The 17,361-nt window shown below is 36.3% G+C and overlaps 2 protein-coding genes across 2 annotated transcripts; both read right to left on the reverse strand.

The window, feature by feature from the left end:
* Positions 1-785: 785 nt before the first annotated feature.
* LOC132278480 (uncharacterized) lies at positions 786-1,636 on the reverse strand. Its single transcript, XM_059780275.1, has 2 exons — positions 1,620-1,636; positions 786-1,521 (listed from the first exon to the last, which is right to left on the reverse strand). Exons 1-2 carry the CDS (start codon positions 1,634-1,636, stop codon positions 786-788), a joined length of 753 nt encoding a protein of 250 aa, XP_059636258.1.
* Positions 1,637-9,186: 7,550 nt separating this feature from the next.
* LOC132309021 (sulfated surface glycoprotein 185-like) lies at positions 9,187-10,464 on the reverse strand. Its single transcript, XM_059807398.1, has 3 exons — positions 10,141-10,464; positions 9,947-10,028; positions 9,187-9,694 (listed from the first exon to the last, which is right to left on the reverse strand). The coding sequence occupies exons 1-3, from the start codon at positions 10,150-10,152 to the stop codon at positions 9,261-9,263; spliced, it is 528 nt and encodes a 175-aa protein (XP_059663381.1). The 5' UTR covers positions 10,153-10,464; the 3' UTR covers positions 9,187-9,260.
* Between the last annotated feature and the right edge of the window lie 6,897 nt (positions 10,465-17,361).

Below are 17,361 nucleotides of genomic sequence, written 5' to 3' on the forward strand. Positions count from 1 at the left end.
TCAATCCTGTTGACAGCAGGGACCTGAGTAACATAGGAATCCTTAATGGTATTGAGATCCTTGGTGTTTATAGGATGAGCAAAAGGAAAACAAATTTCTTGTCCAACTAAACTTGTTGAAATGCCTTGGCTATCAACTTTGAACTGGTAAAGAAGAGAAATAAATGGAGTTCCCAAAATAACAGGGGTATTGAGGTCTTTGAAAAGGATGAAAGGTGTTTTAATACAAAGACCCTGATTACAAACATGGGCTTTGGTTAACTTGTACTGAACAGTGAGTTGTGAACCATTAGCACCTTGAAGTCATTCTTTGGTTTTCTCAAAGTATTTCGTAGGGACAAGTCCTTCATTGATACAATTAAGATCAGCACCAGAGTCAATGAGAGCCATTGTATGAATGGTATAGTCTTTGTTGATGACAATTTTTAGATTAACATGCCATTTCTGAAATGTTATCTGGGTCAGAAGGTTGATATAAGTCTCATTGTCCTTGGTGGGATTTTCAGAAACTTGTTGTTCAAGTTTTGCAGAGGACTTAGGTAGTAAAGCATCTATCTGGGATTGTTGAAAAAGAATTTGGCTTCTAAGGGTAAGAATATCATGAGCAGTGGAATCTTTCAAAGCCTTGCCCTCTTGCTTTAGGAGTGAAATCTATTGCTTGGTTTGTTTGATTTCTTTATGGAGATCTTGAATTGTAATTGGCATCTGGGGTTGTGTACCAAATCTTTCAAAGATATTAGTAAGGTTGTAAGTATTTGGTATAATAACGGGAGCTTTGTCATTTCTTTAGCCAATGCTATTGGTGAATTTAATCAAGCATTCCTTGTGCTGATCAAGATCTTCTATTTTGTCAATGAGTTCCAACATGAATTCTTGGTCCTTAGTAATGATACAGATGCATTTGGTTTTGATAGGTTGGTCATCCAAAGATGGGTTAGAAGAATCAGAATTATAATCTGTATCAGCATGATAGTCATCTTCTTGAATACCATTGATATCATGTTCGGATTCTTCATCTGAAGAGTTTAAAAGAATTTGCATCAGTTGGCTCCTGATGGTTTCAGGGAGATCGAGCTCATTGATCTTCTGTTTGGCTCTACAATCGCGTTTGTAGTGACCCATCTTGCCACACTTGAAACATTTTATATCTGCTTTTGAGGTGGCAGGTTTCTTTTGAAAATATTTTGGAGGAATGGCATTTTTCTGTCTATTTTTCTCAGAAGAGAGATATTTATCTACAAAGGAGGGTTTGTTCTTGTTATACCGTGACCTGTTTTCGTATCTCTTGGGAAAAGGCTTTCGGTAGCGGGTGTGACTTTTTCGTTTGGAAGGAGGGGTTAGGTTTTCGAAGCCGAATTGTTGGCAAAAAGTTCCTAATTCCTTTCTGCTAGTGGCATTCTCATGCTTGATTTGCTGTTGGAATTTGAAATCCGTGCAGAGAGCAATTCCTTCAGCTGTGATGGTACTGATGATGTCACTATAGGTGAGGGAGTCATAAGGAATATGGCCATTGTGTTTTGATCTGAAATGCTTGTGAATTCTCTCAACAAAAAGATTGGGGAGTCAAGTAATGAACTTTTCTTTCCAAAAGACTTGGTTACAATCAGTCCTGGTGAGGACCTTTGAGAGGAAGACATCCTTGTACCATCTGAAATCCTGAAGTTTACGACATCGAAGGTTGGCTAGAATTTCTGAGGTCTTGTCTCTAACAATTGAGAGGTTACCGAGGAATTGTTTGGCGATAGAGAAAATGAGAGTAGCAACTGCATCTTCTATATCTGCACCTTCTTCTGTTTTGATAATTGTTCATTCAGGAGTTATTTTAACAGAGTTAAGAATGGCTTGTCGTTTATCTGGAGTGAGGATGTTGTCCCACCATCCTTTGAGTTGGCCTGTGAATCCTCCTACTAGGAGTTGTGTTATAGCATGATCAGAAGAGTCATTCTTGGTTTTGTAAGCAGTGCTGACCATTGTCATTTCTTGAAGTGTATTGAGAATGTGATACTCAGTTTTGCCATCTATATTCCATTCATAAATGGTACCACCATGATAAGCAGCTTGGGAAAACTGGCCTCGTTCTTCGATCTGGAGGTCAGGGAAAGTTGGCCTGGGATAATAGTTTCGAGAAGAAATTGGTTCTAAAGTATTGACGTGTTGGTTCCGGAAGACCTCAGTAATTTCATCAGTTTCAGTATCAATACCAATTTCTTGGTCAAGAGTATTGATGACTCTAAGAGGTCTTTTAGGCGTATCAGGAATCGTAGTTGTGGAGGTCATAAGGGATTCGATACGCTTAATCCTGTCCTGTGCTTCTTCAATGGCACTACGTTTTGATAGTTGTTTAGACAAGTGTAAGGGGATTTGATGGGGTATGAAAGGGGGAGCATTATCAGATTGAATGGGGATAATTTGTTCTTTCTGAAGCAAGGTTTTCACACTAGAAAGCTGATCGCCAAGTGTCTGGAGGTGTTGGTTTGTGTAGTTATTTTGTTCCATGATGCTTCGGACATCACGGGTTGTGGATGTGGTATTGTCATTGGCGACTGCCTTTGTCTTGAAAGGAGAAGCAGTAAATGTGACTGTTCCTGACGCCTTTGTCTTGAATTCGATTGCCTCGGCTGGGGGATGGATGGCTTCAAGAGCCTTACCACGTGATGTTTGCCAGGTAATGGTGGATTTGGTTGTGACATTTAAGGATTTGATTGTGGAGAAAGGAAAATCAATATTGTTGTTGAGACAATATTTTTCAAACCATGGGAAGAAAGGGTCTGAGAACTTGTGTTGTATGCAGAAAGCATACCACTCTTCTCTAATAAGGATGGTTTTTTGAGCAGAAAAGGTTTGGAAATACCATTGTCTTTTGGAATCATTAATCGCAGAGTAGAAATCTTTGCGTAAGAAGTCTTTATCGATCTCATAAACCTTTTCTATCATGTAGAGCTGATGAACCTGATGATCGGGGTCTTCAAATTGAGAATCATTTGGGGATGGAGGGGAATCATGATGATCTTCGTTTAGGGGAGGGTTTTGCAGACCTTTGTTTTGAGAACTAATTTGGGTAGGTAAATGAGTGTTGCGAAGAGGATGGATGTCTTCTTCCTCAATTTGTATGCTAACATTGTCCTGGTAAATTGGGTTAGCAACTTCTTTGTTTTTGACACCAACGAGGTTTGGATACCTTATAGGCATTCCTGAAAATGATTTTCGGGAAGGGGCTTTTGAATAGTTTATATGAGTAGCATGAGAAAAAGAGGATCTAGGTCTTTCTATTTTTTGGATAAAAGGTCTAGGTCTTTCTATTTCTTGGATAGTAAGTCTATTGGGCCTGTTAGAATTAAATCTAACCTTTACCGTGCCATCAGAAAATTGAGATATTTGTTCCAACCTTTTATTCTCGATCTTTGAAGGAGGAGCTGCATGCTCGAGAGTCCACTCTCCCGGAAAGGTGATTTCATTCCAAGTGATGGTTTTTGGAACATAAGTTTGTGAATTTTCGTCACTAGCATGAAGAAGAAGGGTTTCTCCTTTGGGAGACTCACGAAGAGCATGAGGGCTGACTTGGGTTGTATAGACTTTGTAGTGGATTCTATAGACAACATTGAAGGGTATGGCTCCATCCATCATTTTATAACCACTACTTGAGACATTGAGGATTAAAGTATGGAGGATTGTTAGATCATCAAGAGCTACTGAATAATTTAGAAAACAATTGAAGTATTGTGGGCCATCAAAAAGACTAGTTTGGCAAACTCCTAACAAAGAGGTTTCAAAATCGAGATGCCTACAATCCCTTAGAGTAAGCATGATAGCAGTGTTAAGTCCCCTTGAGGTAAGAGGTTTAACTGCAACTTGGACAAGCCCTATATGTAGGAATTTGTTCTTCTTTTTGTGTTCTACTATGGCTCTTTTTTGCAAAAGTTGGATGACTTCAAAAGGGTTTTTGAGAGAAATAGTTTGTTCAATAGTTTTGATGGAGTATCCTATTTTGAGGTTGAAAGTCGAAGATTTGTAAATATCCCTAATGGGAACCTTGGGTATATTCCAAGTATCCTATTGATCATTCTGACCACTATCAATATGCTGTTCTTCTTGGTTAACTATCACTCTTTCTCTAAGAGAAGTGAGGACATGCTACGGTTGAAAAAACTCATTGAACCTTACCTAAATGACCGTCCGTCCGACCAACCCAAAGCGGCACACCTAGCCTAAACGGGATCTAGGTCCAGAAACAGAAATGTAGAAGGTTAAATGGGCTTAATCACCACCTGATGGCTCTGATACCATAAGTACCCAACAACTCCAGTAAACAATATTCTCAAAATCATCATTTCATTTCAAAAAAGTTTCTAACCTCAGTCATTCAATGCCGCTGCATAGCGACAGAAAAAAAAAGAAAAAAAAGAAGGGAAAATCTACAGTTTAAAATTTTATTCAACAGTTCTCCATTTTCAGTCTTTTAGCACCTTTCGGTGTTCATGACAGACAAGCATTTCAAAAAAGGAATCTAAGGCAAGTCAGTGGCCATCACCTCAATTCAGCCTTTCAGGCTTTGAACATGGCTTCCAGCATCAATCAGAAGACATCACCTCAAATCAGCCTTTCAGGCTTTGCACATGGCCTCCTGCTGCATCCTTATCACCAAGGAATCCAAAGCTCCCCAAGGCTCCTTCGAGGCCCTATAAATAACAGCTCCTCAAGACATTGGAGGCAGGCTCATTTCAAGTGTAATTCTTAGTTTCCATTTCAAAAGTTCTCAGTTCAAATTGTGATTTTTAAGTTTAAGTTTTTTGTTTTACTTCATCCAAGGAGCTCGGCTCAGAACAAAAGTGTTGTATTCAAAGATCAAAGTTGTAAGTTCCATGTTTTAATCAAAAGTTCTTCAAAGTTATTCATGTTCTATTGTTTATTATTAACTTGCATATTTCCATATATTATTTCATTATTTCGTTGATTATTTAACCTTTTCAATATTCTGTTTCTCTCATAGTTCATTATCAGTTATTTATCCTGGGTGCTTATGGTATATATATATATATATATATATATATATATATATATATATATATATATATATTCCATGGTATACAGTGAAATGTGAAGAGAGAAAGAGGAGAGAGAGAGGGTGTACAATCGCGTAATGAAAGAGGAGAGATGGACAGAGAGTCTGCCATGTGTATGGTTTTTTTTTGGTCTTTAAATTTTATTATTTTAATTTAGTGGGAATGGAATGACCATTCCACAAGTCCAAAAGAGGAATGGTCATTCCATCTAAAAGCTGGAATGAGCACCCATTCCACTTTTAAAGTGGCACACCAAACAAGAGAAAGGAATGAGAAAGTGGAATGGTCATTCCATTCCACCCCCATTCCATCACACCAAACTAGGCCTTAGTGTGATTTGATGGAGTCTCATTCTTTCTATACGTTTATCTCAGATCTCTCAAATTTCCTCTAGATCATCCTCATAACAATTCTGACTGCAAAATTCGAATTATTTTCCCTCATCCAAGCTAAATCATCAACCATAAATAATTTGTGGTTTTGGAATTGATTCTTTTCCCAAAGATTAATCATTATGTGTAGAAATTGATCCCTATGAGGGGTGACAATTCGTGTTCGTGGGTCGTAATCGTGCCGTGTCAACTTAAGGGTATTATACTAAACAGCTCAACTCAAACATGACCCGTTTAATAATCGAAAACTCTCAACACTAACACGACCTGTTTATTAAACGGGTTACACATGTAACCCGTTTAATTACCTATTCATAAAAAATAATAATAATAATAATAATAAATAAATAAATTATGTTATTTAAATTATTAATAATACTCAATAACATAATAAATACTAAAAAAATATAAATTTTAATCAACCAAATTACTAAATAGTTTATAGTTTACAAAAGATTAAATTATAAGACATAAGTTTATATAGTAATTTTAAAACTTAAACAGAAATTTATTTACGATATATATATAGTTAAATGTGTATAAACGAGTTACACGGGTTGAACCCCTCAACTTAAATGCGACACGATTAACTAAATGAATTAATCGTATCAACCCGTTTATGACCTGAACCCGTTTAAAGTCAACCCAAACTCATTTAACTCGTGTCGTGTTCGAATCGTGGTGACAAGTCGTGCAAACTTTTGCCATCCCTATCCCTATCCTAGATATTATTAGTTTACCCATGTGGTTGAAGTTATATATTCTGTAACACCAACCTTTTAATTTTCTTTTTTGGAAGTCAACAATTTTTGTCTTAGAAACATTGAAAGAATGATAAAATGAATTCGTCCCCTTTCCACTTCTTCTTCTTCTTCTTCTTCATATTTTTATTTATTTATTTATTTATTTATTTATGGGTTTAAATGAATATGTGTGTTGGAGGGGATTCTTAAAATTATGCCCTTTTTTTTGTCAGCTGATATGTAGATGATGTATATTTTATTTTTTAGTTTCAAATCTTTCATCTGATAGTTTGCTTTTTTGTTTCATCTTTGTTGGATCAGTTTAGCCATTAGTATATGTATCTTGTTTTATTTCATTCTTATCTTTTTGCTAAGTTATATATTCTTTTTGTTATATATTCCTCTGGTGTTCTATCAACAATTGGCTTATTTAAAGAATTTGGATTAGGACGTACTACCTTTCATGTAAGCCTATTGTGTGATAAATATTCTTTGCTTAGTGTTTGTTTTACAGAAGTAATAATTGAGATTTTTGATGTTTCTCAGGAAACTCGGTGCTAACTGAAATTCAATGCAAGCAATGGGCAGCCCGAACAATGAGGTTACTTCCAAGAACTTGTTGAGATGACCACTTAGATAAATAATTCTTGCATTTGTTATTTCATTTTTCATGTTGATAATATGCATCTTTTTTAAGGAATTTATTTTAATCAAAATTAATTGCTTAGAAAATACAGAGTATTATTTAATTTTTGAAGTTTGACTTTCACAGACCCCATTGTTCCATTTACTAAAAAAAAAAAAAATTCAATTTTGTTGCAGCTTCTGGAGTGGCTTGGTGCGGAATTACTGTATTCAAAGGCTAAGTGCAGAAAGTCAAAAACAGTTTGAAGAATTTTAAGATTTTAGAAGACTAATACAAAGGCATGAGAGATTTTTATTTTTTTTAAAGGAATGAGAGTTTATTTTTTACTTGTTAGTTTGAATTTGTGTTGTACAACTGGGGAATTGGGGAGTTAGTTTTCTTTTGTAATCAAATCGAATATTGTAATACAATTTTGTAATTATATTTGATGTTTTATTCAACATTGTTTCAATTTTTGTGTTGAAATGAATATAATTTAGTATAGAAATTTAATTGGGTGGTAGTTTTGAGTCTTATAAGGGCATTTAGCAATTAAACCAAATGGTGCTAATAATATAAAAATTAATCACAAAAAGATTTTAGTGACAAAAGAAGATCGTCCTAGTCTATATTTACAACAATTGATCGTCATTGATTCATATACAATATCATATTTGTCCTCAACATTGCAAAGGAGAGTTCACTAAAAGTATACCTATGACAAAACAAGTGTCGTCACTAAAGAGATATAGTGACGAAAACTTGAGCTTCAGTGACAATTATTTCTGTCACTACTAACCTCAATACTACTAGTACTTAACTTTTTTTCACTTTTTTTTTTTTTTTTTTAATCTTTATTTATTTATTTTCTTAGAGTGCAATAATTACTAGTACTAACACTCGCGAGCGCACACACATCAATATCTATTGGCTGTTTGATCATGACAATAGTAGACCAATATAAAAATTATTGCGCATTAGTGGACGACACAAAGATAATGGAGAATATAATTATTTATTTTATTTTGTGTTACCAAACAGCATTGCATAGGCATCACAATTTCATAGAGAAAATGAATACAATAAGAAAAAAGTTATCGCAAAAGGCATGTACTAATATATGGAATACACTAATGGCAACATCAATTGGTCTAATAAATGGGGTCAACACAACTTTTTGTAAAGTTAGTGCCTCTCAATCACAAAAGAGTAGTCTCGGGCTTGATCGAGTTGGTAAGGTAACGATTTAGGAACACTAATGTCCCAGCTTCGAACCTGTTCATCACCATTATAACCCTCAATTGAAATTGTTGTTGAAGTGTAGGGCCGTTGATAACATTTCCAGTTTGTAGTCTGGGATGGGTCCCGAAGGAACCCTACCCCAGTTTGTTCCGTTGCTAGTCCAAAAAAAAAAAAAAAAAAAATTCCCCACAAAAGATTAGACACATTTATCATGCTCATCTCTCAACCCAATCATACTCTCATAAAAAAGTGAAAAGAAAACCACATGCCACAAAAAATTTGGGCATTTAATGAGCATGGTCAGGACCCTAGCAACAGTGACCACCCAGTGCACCATGGTCACATGAATAACTTATTTTGAGAATCAACATATTAAAAATTAAATTTTAAAATAATTTGTTCACTCTCAAAATAATAAGTTGTTCAATTACGTACACATAACCGTGATACAAGTATATTATTCCATCACTCTTTGTAAGACTGTCTGGTTGCGAAACTTATTCTGGAGATGTTTTTTATTTGCATTCAAGCCTTTTTAGAAAGAGCTGCTAAATTAAATTCACCTTTAGGCAAAGAAAATATGACTGCTTTACTAATCAATAGTTTAGACTCAATCGGGAGGCCTATTTGGGTCGTGTTATAAATGCCCTAGCTAACCCTATTGATGGCTTGGATATCAGGAATACAGAGATAGACAGAAAAATTCTCTCCGTTAGATACATTATTGTACAATCTTGCTTCACTTGAGTCTTGAAAAAAAAAAAAAAAATTACTCTTTATTTACTATTGCATTCTATATTTCTATTATATATAACTTAATATTCACGGTAAGCAAATTCCATTCTTGTAATGAATTTGTGGGCAAATCATCAGGGAAGGACCAGACCATTAAGTGATTAGTAATTTCAGAGCGGCAACAGTTTAAAGAGATTCCACAGGACCACATGTATGCAAAGTACGTCCCTGGTGCTATGGTTAACAATTTGAAAAACTTTTCATATTTTAAATATGATCCCAAAGATATTTAATTTTGTTATATTGACTTTTTAAAATGAAATTTATTTTGAGGCACACAGAAATTTACTAGCACTCACTCTCGTAAACAAAACCACATTGTCACCAAAAAAAAAAAAAAAAAATTGGACATTTAATGAGCATGATCAGGACCCTAACAACAATGACCACCCAGTGCACCATGGTCACATGATTGTGCGTTCTGATGGATTACCTACTGTGTAGCAATCACAACTAGTCATGTAACATGGTCTTCCATAGCAATAGCATGGTATTCTTGGGGGATAATAACAAGGTGGTGGTGGTGGTGTCGTCCTTCCAAACCCATGATAACATGGCCCACAACACACTTGGATCGGGATACATTTATTCGGTGGCGGCGGCGGCGGTGGCGGCGTCGGCGGCGGCGGAGGCGTCGGCGGCGGCGTCGGCGGCGGCGTCGGCGTCGGCTTTGGCTTTGGCGGCGGCGGCGGCGGCGGCGGCGGCGGCGGTATCTCAATACACTTGATTGACTTTCTTCCCTTGCAGCATAACTTGTCACGAATTGTCTCGGGATTGCAGCATATTACGGTAATCTTCACCGTATTTTTTTTTTCGTCATACACCTGGTCTCGAATCTCTCAATGTCCCAAACATCATTTAACATCACAAAAAAGTTAGACTCAGTTCTTAAAATCAATAAATTATATAAGGATTTAATATATAAGAATTAAGTTGGGCACCATTCATCTTTTCAGTATTAATTGTGATGAATTGATGATGAGGAAATGTGTATATATGTAGTATAATATATATGTGTGTGTGTGTGTGTGTGTGTCAGTGTTTATAGGAATATATATGTGATCAGGCAGGTACGTATATAGGGACTCACCAGGAAATTTACATAGTATTTTCTTGATCTTCTTGTAGCAGCAAGAGCACTGAAGATCGACATGTAGTATCATTGTTGTAACCTATAATTTACATTGCAGGAAGGAAAATTGAATTAATTCAGAACAATTTTATGCATATAATCAAATGGGTACGTAATATATAAATAGAGGGAGAACTACAAGATTCACAAACCTTTTCAGTCATGGCTGTGACTTTGATTGCTCAGAAAATAATCAAGCTGTTGGAGAACACTGGTGTATTGATGATGAACTGTGTGTGTTTGTGTGTGAGAGAGACAGACAGACATACATAGACATAGACGTGTTCTTCTTATGAAGGAGATTTGTCAGTGAAGTAGGCTTTATATTAAGAAGGCAGATGACTGTTGATGGGGTCGCTATAGATTTACTTATTACTCTACATTTACAATGAAACTCAGTACCCCTCCCCTACTCTTGTTGTGAATGTAGAGTAATAAGTAAATCAGTACCCCTCCCCTACTCTTATTGTGAAAATTACATATTTAGATTGAAAGAGCGAGACTACACTAACAAATTTAGGTGGCTAGTTGTTTCCGGGTCTAAACAATCACAATAAAATATAAGATAATAATTTAGAGTCAAAAGTCCAATAATTGTAGTAGTAAGTGAAAATTGGCGTGGTTCATATTTCTGAACTCATAATGATATCAGTCCTCAAGCATATATTGAAAAAAAATCAACTACACAATGTACAAAAACCAAAGTCAAAATATGATCAATTTGTACTATAACTTTAATAAAGTCACGAGACTTTCATGCCTGTCAAAATAGCGCGGACCATTTAATATGACTTTCATGCGCTGATCTTAACCCTATATGTGAACATATAGGGCTAAATTAGTGGTAGCTCAATTCCCTTAGGTTACAATTTCACATGCACTACAGTTTCTCAAATCTCTTAAGTTACAATTTCACATACACTATAATTTCATAAATGAGTCTTTAGATCAAATAGTATTTTCTCCTTTTTTCTATGCAAAAGAATAAGGGTTATGCACAAGCACAGATCGAGCCCAACTCAAGTTTCGTGTTGGGGTTTCGTGCAACCTTTTTTGAGCTCTGTGAATCAAAATGATGTAATTTTGGTAGTTTTGGTGCATGTGAGAGCCCTCTAAGGGAGAGAATCTTAGTCCTTAGCCGTTAAACATGCACGCGCGATTCTTAAGAGTAATTTTAATAGTACCCATTAAACTCAATCCACTCTATTCATGAAATAAAAAGAAGACATACAAGCCAAACCTATTTTACTGGACATTAGTTGACAACAAATTAAAAGGAAACACAGTTACACATAGCAAATTCTTATTTTTAATGTTGGGATATGTGTGCCCTAGCATAGCAAATTCTTATTTGGATTGTAAAAATCATGGTTCCTTATCTGAATATTTTTTTATTATTTTATTAAGACATTATACAATGGGTGAATGGAATGTATTTTTTTGATATTTTTTTATTATTTTATTAAGGCATTATACGATGGGTGAATGGAATGTATTTTTTTTTTTTTTCGATTCATTATGAAATTGATTGTGTCCACTTGATTACAAGATATAATTTATATGTGTATGTAATGGCAATTAATACTAAGTTATAAATTAGTAATCATAAATGTTTGAATCGAGTCCACGATAGGTTGAGATATATTGCGAGAGCCATGCAATTGCTCTCTGTCACATTTGTAGCTTTTAACTCTCAAGCATAAGAGAAGTATAGAGTAACAACTCTGTGTTTGAAGAATTAAACTCAAGCCAATCAGTGCATTTCATTAGACATAATCCAATTTAGGTTCCCAATTTCTCAGAATCCAAATTTTGGTTTACAACATTTTCTTTTCAGCATTTTCTCAACATATATATATATATATATATATATATATATATATATATATAATATAATTTTGGGAATGTCACAATTCCATTCAAATTCATCCACTAATGGACTCTTGATGAGAAAACTTTTAGGGCTTGAATTGTTTGACCCATCAACACTTATCCCTCGAACACATCATTGTTGAATCGAATCAGATTCTCGATGCTTTGGCGATCGATCCAGTCTTGGATCTCCGACTCGATAGAGCCGACGACTTGGGAGATCTTGTGGGTGGTGACTCGGCGAGTGAGGAACGACTGAGGCCTCGAGATTATTGTAACTTGTCGAGTATGGATTTGAAGTTGGTGAGGTGATGAGAGAGGGTGGAGAGGCAAGTGTCGGTGGAGAGGATTTTGCCGCTTTAGGTTTCGGCTCGAGCAGAGCGTTAATGGCAGATGAGTAGAGGTTTGGGTTGGTCTGTAATTCCTCGTCTGCAGAGAGAGAATGGCAGAGGAGTAGAGGTTTGGGTTGCTCTGTAATTCCTGTTGTCTACAGAGAGGTTAGAGAGAGAAAGAGAGGAGAGAAAATAAAAAAGGAAAAAAAAAAACTCAAAATAATAATAATAATAATCACGTTGTGTGTATCTATATATATATGGAAAATGGAAAATGATAGTTGGGCCGATTATTTTGACAGATTTGTTAGGCAGAAACACGTGGCTGTCCAGTTGTCAATGCTTAATTTCTCTCTCCTCTCTCTTCTCTCTCTTTCTCTTTCCAACAAACCCATTTTTTTCGTATGGGGTCTGTGAGATCGACGGCACAAGGACGTTGCTGCACAGAGTCCGTCGAGCAACACGGTGTAGAGAACTTGGAGGACGGCAACCTCGATGATGTGGTGATGGCAGTGAGCAAATGGTCGACAGCGGGGCTGGAATGACCATGAGCAAAAGAAGACCCCACTGACGACGATGGAAGAATGGCCCAATGGCGGCGACAGCAACGACTAGAGAAGTCGTTATTCCGGCGAAGGGAGGGATGACGGTGAGATGGACGGCAAGGATGAAGACGGGCTCGGATGGAGCCGGTCAGTGGAGACGGTCTAGTGCAAATGGAGACGGTCGGTGGAGAGATAGGAACTGCGGCCGGCGAGCAAGGTCTGATTCTCGGGCTAGAGAGGATTCTGGCGGTAACAGGGACAGCGACGAGTAAAGTCACGATTCCGGCGATGGCTGTTAACTACGGCTTCGGATGATGGCGACCAAAGAGGATTCCGGCGCCTGTTCACTGTAGTTTTTTTTTTTTTTCTCCAAAACTCCTGCTTCAATATTGTACTTATATATTTATATACATATAGTGATAGGTAAAAAAAAAAAAAAAAAAAACTGAAAACAACAAATCGGTGGTGATGGATTTGCAATTCTTGGGATTAAGTTTTGGGTTGATTGTAGTGATGGGTGGTGATGGTTTTGGGTTTTGTTTGGTTGGTTGTGGTTTGTATGACAAAAATTGATTTGGTTCAGAAGGTGATTGTGGTGTGGTGATGGAAGGTTGTGGGTTGCCCTTGGTGATGATGAAGGTTTGGGTTTGCAGTCTTGCAGGTCACGCCGGACTCCTCAAGAAGGTGAAATCGACGTCAACTGAGGAGGGAAGAAGCAAAATAGATTTTTTGTTTTTTTGGTAAGTTAGATGCTAGGTGGACTGCCATGTAGATTCTGTCAAAGAAGTCGGTCAAAATCATCGGTCCCTCTCTCACGACCCTATGTATATATATATATATGAGATATTTTTTTTTAAAAATTAAGGGCGTAAAAAATCTATAAAAAATTTATTAAATAAATGAGGGCATAAATGATATTTCACACCTTATTTTTAGATAGAATGAGTAAAAGTTAAATTCAAAATGTTTATGTATATGACATTTGACCTAACCTAAAAGGGTGCTAGTGTAATTTATCCAAAAATGAACACGAGATTCCCTCCTTACTAGGGATGTCAATTTTTACCACCCCGCCGGGGCCCCGCCCCGTCCCGCTCCGTTAATAACGGATATGGGAACACTTGTTATACCGTTGGGGCGGACATGGATACAAATTTTGTACCCGTCGAGGGTCACGGGGCGGGTAAGGGTTCAATATACATATCCTAGGGGCCCCGCCCCGCCCCGCCCCGCCCCGCATATAACTATATTTAATATATATATATATATATATATATATATATATATATATATTAATAAGTTATTTTAGCGGCTTACCCAATTACCCATTTCTTACAATCCTATTTTGGGATGTAAACTTGGTATTAAATTTGCTTTTGTTTTGGTTATGGTGGAAGTTGGAGCTTAAAACTTCTTGTGATTTGATTGTATTAAACTTTTATTTTTGTTTATTATGTTCTCTGAATTATATTATGTGCATGTTATTTTTTTTATTTTTATTAGGATACATAATTTTATTTATGTTGTGTCATTCCTAGGCTTTGCACATTTAAATAGCAGGAGTTTAAGTTCCAAAAAGTGGGAGAAAAAAATTTGTTAGTGGGGCGGGTACGGGGGCACAGTATTTCTTAACGGGGCGGGGTTGGATATGAAAATCCAACCCGTCGCAGGTCTCGGGACGGGCATGGACTTGACAAAAATTAAAAGGGGCGGGGCGGGATTTAGGGAAACCCGCTCCAAACCCGCCCCGTTGCCATCCCTACTCCTTACTCTTGCTTTATCCTTTACACGCTAACGTGACATTTGCATGGTCATTTGATTGACAAATTGGACCTTGCTAGATGCAAAAATTTGTGTGTGAATGTACCATTTACACCTAAATAAAATGGAACTTATATTAATGTAGAATTATGCAAATAAACATTGTTTTATCTTCTTGCTTGTAAAGTCGCTATGGTTTTAGAATTAAAAAGGCTATCGCTTAGCCACCATTGTAAGGTGTTGGAAAGGCATGTTGGATGCAAATCAAACCTTTCACGTTAATATAAATAAAGTGGTTATTCTTATCCTTAAAACAATGGTTACACATTAACAGCTTGACCTTTTACCACTGCACAAAGGATAATGGCTCCGAGCTACTATATTGTCGTTGTGTTACTTTTAATGTTGGGTTTGTGCAGTTCTACAACTTTGTCTTTTCTGGGTAAGTAGTTCGGTAAAGTTTTACAATTATAAAACCTATAAATAGGAATCTATTTTGTTGGAAATCACTGAACGTTACTAGAAGAGAGCGAAATTTTGCTATGTAGTTAAATTTGGCCACTAATTACAAAGGTAAGACAACAAATTTTAGCCCCTTGTGATTTCAACTTTATTCTTGGATTGGGGGGGAGAGGTAATTGAAATTTTCAAACATACCCGATTTAGGGTGAGGTCTGGGAGGTAGTTTAGGTTTTGGGCTAATAAATGGTGTGGGGATAGGTCAATAGAAAATGTTTTCTCAAGGTTGTTCAGGATATCTTTAGATGGTTATGTATTGGTAGCTGCTGTTATAACCTTGATAGCAGAAGCACGACTTGGTATGTGTGGTTTGTGAGATCTCTTGAGGATTGGGAGATGGAAGGCATTGTTGGGTTCTTGGCGTTGTTGTACCATCAGAGGGTGGTAGTTGAGGAGCAGATGTATGGGTTTTGGGAGGATTCTAGGCAAGGTAGGTTTGAGTTGTGCTCTTTTTACCGGAGGCTTCGAATAACTCGGGGGTCTGCTATTCCTAGGAGGGCAGTTTGGAATACCAATGGACGATTGTTTTGAGGATGATCATGACAATCGATGAGGAAGAGGCTTCAAATCTTGGTAAATTGGTGCTGCATGTGTGTATACACAAATTTTGTAATTTGCAAATAAGAACAAAATATGGAGCAAAAATAATATTTTATTAATTCGAAAAAATTGGAGTACAACCCTCTGTAATATTCTTTATAAAGAATAAAGTTCTTTGATTCGATCTCCTTTTTTTGGTTGGTTGGATCTAAGGGTTACACGAGCTTGATCTTGAATCATCGTGGAATTTGGATGAAGACGGCACGATTTGATGTGCTTGTTGTTGATCACCGTGAAATTTGATGAATAACGACATGATTTGATGTGCTTGGTGTTCTTCGCTTTTGGGTTTAGATGTTGGGGATGAGAGTTTCTGTATTTCTCTCTGGAATTCTGGATCCTATGAATTTCTGAGTTTATCAATTTCTGGACCCTTTAAATTTCTGAGTCTCTCAATTTCTGGACCCTCTGAATTTCTGAGTCTATCCAAATCTGGACTCTCTGGATTTTCTGAATTTGTGTTCCTTCCTTCTTCCTTCAGGCCTTTATTTATAGGCTTCTTGGATTAATAGAATGATGATACGTGTCATCTCCTAATAAGGATAATTATAACTAGGCCGGGCCGGTTATATTATGATAATTATCCTTAAAAATAATTATTCAAAATATATTTTATTAAGAATAATTACATTTCCATTTAATCATCTGGGCTGGGCTAATTAAATAATTTAAGTGGACCAAGTTTGGGCCAATTAAATAATTTAATTAAACATCAAATCCATACTTCATGGATTAATTTGTCAAAACCAAAGTTCATTAAAATTTTAGTATCTACAAATTGCCCCCACTTCGAGTCCCATGTTTGATAGGACTTGTCTCCTTTTTCAACTGGGACTTGAAATATCCAACTTAATCTTTGAATTGTAAAAGGCTTTTCCTATCCAACTTTGGATGCTAAGATTTCCTCTTTCCCTTTTCTATCCAACTTTGGATTTGGATTTTATTTTCCTATTTGAACTGAATTATACAAATCCTAGTACAAATAGAAAATATTTTATTGTCTATATATACCTATCCATGCTATAGGGTTAGACATCAATTCCAAAGCCTTATAATAATTGTTAGATTGCAGCATCTGATCATAATAATTGTTAGATTGCAGTCTCTGAATTACTTTGCATGCCTGGAGCAAATAATCAGTATGTCTTTTTCTTCTTCTTTTTTTCCCTCCTTCCTTTTCACTCATCTTTCTCTTCTTCTTTTTTTCTTTCCTTTTTTTTTTTTTTTTTCCACGCTTCTTTCTCTTTTTTTTTTTCTTTTTTTTTTTTCCATGCTTTTTTTTTTTCATGCTTCCTTCTTCTTTTTTCACGCATTTTTCCTTTCCTTTTTTTTTTTTTTTTTTTTTTTTAAGGATTCGATAGGAATCAGCTCTCCAGTTCCAACCAAGAACAACACAGAAGCTGTTCCATGCAGTCAACGCAGTCAACCTTGATCGGTAATTTAATTGAATCCATCTCTTCCACCGGAAGCTTTCTTCTCAACGAAGATAACCATGATCCATAGGTCTCCAATTGCGCTGTCACGGAGTTGGTTCCAGTTTGCTGCCATTCTCATGAGACAACATATTGTATTTGAATTTATTAATTTTCTTGAGCTTCAAACATAATAGTTTTGCAAGAACTTGGAATGCTTCAGATGTTGATTTAATTAACACAAGGTGGTTGTACAATGTCCTCCTTCATGTTCACATAAGGCAGATAAATATACCTATCCACATTCATCGGCAATGAAGACACATTCAAGA

Source organism: Cornus florida, unplaced genomic scaffold (assembly GCF_030987335.1).
Source record: "Cornus florida cultivar Cherokee Brave unplaced genomic scaffold, ASM3098733v1 CherokeeBrave_3.0.0_Hap2_Chr01, whole genome shotgun sequence".
In the NCBI taxonomy this organism is placed as follows: Eukaryota; Viridiplantae; Streptophyta; class Magnoliopsida; order Cornales; family Cornaceae; genus Cornus; species Cornus florida.

What these genes read in the sequence shown, in the direction of transcription:
- LOC132309021 (XM_059807398.1), bottom strand. An exon ending in AATACTATGTAAATTTCCTG is followed by an intron (nt 9,695 to 9,946) that starts GTGAGTCCCTAT and finishes TGGGACATTGAG; the next exon opens with AGATTCGAGACCAGGTGTAT.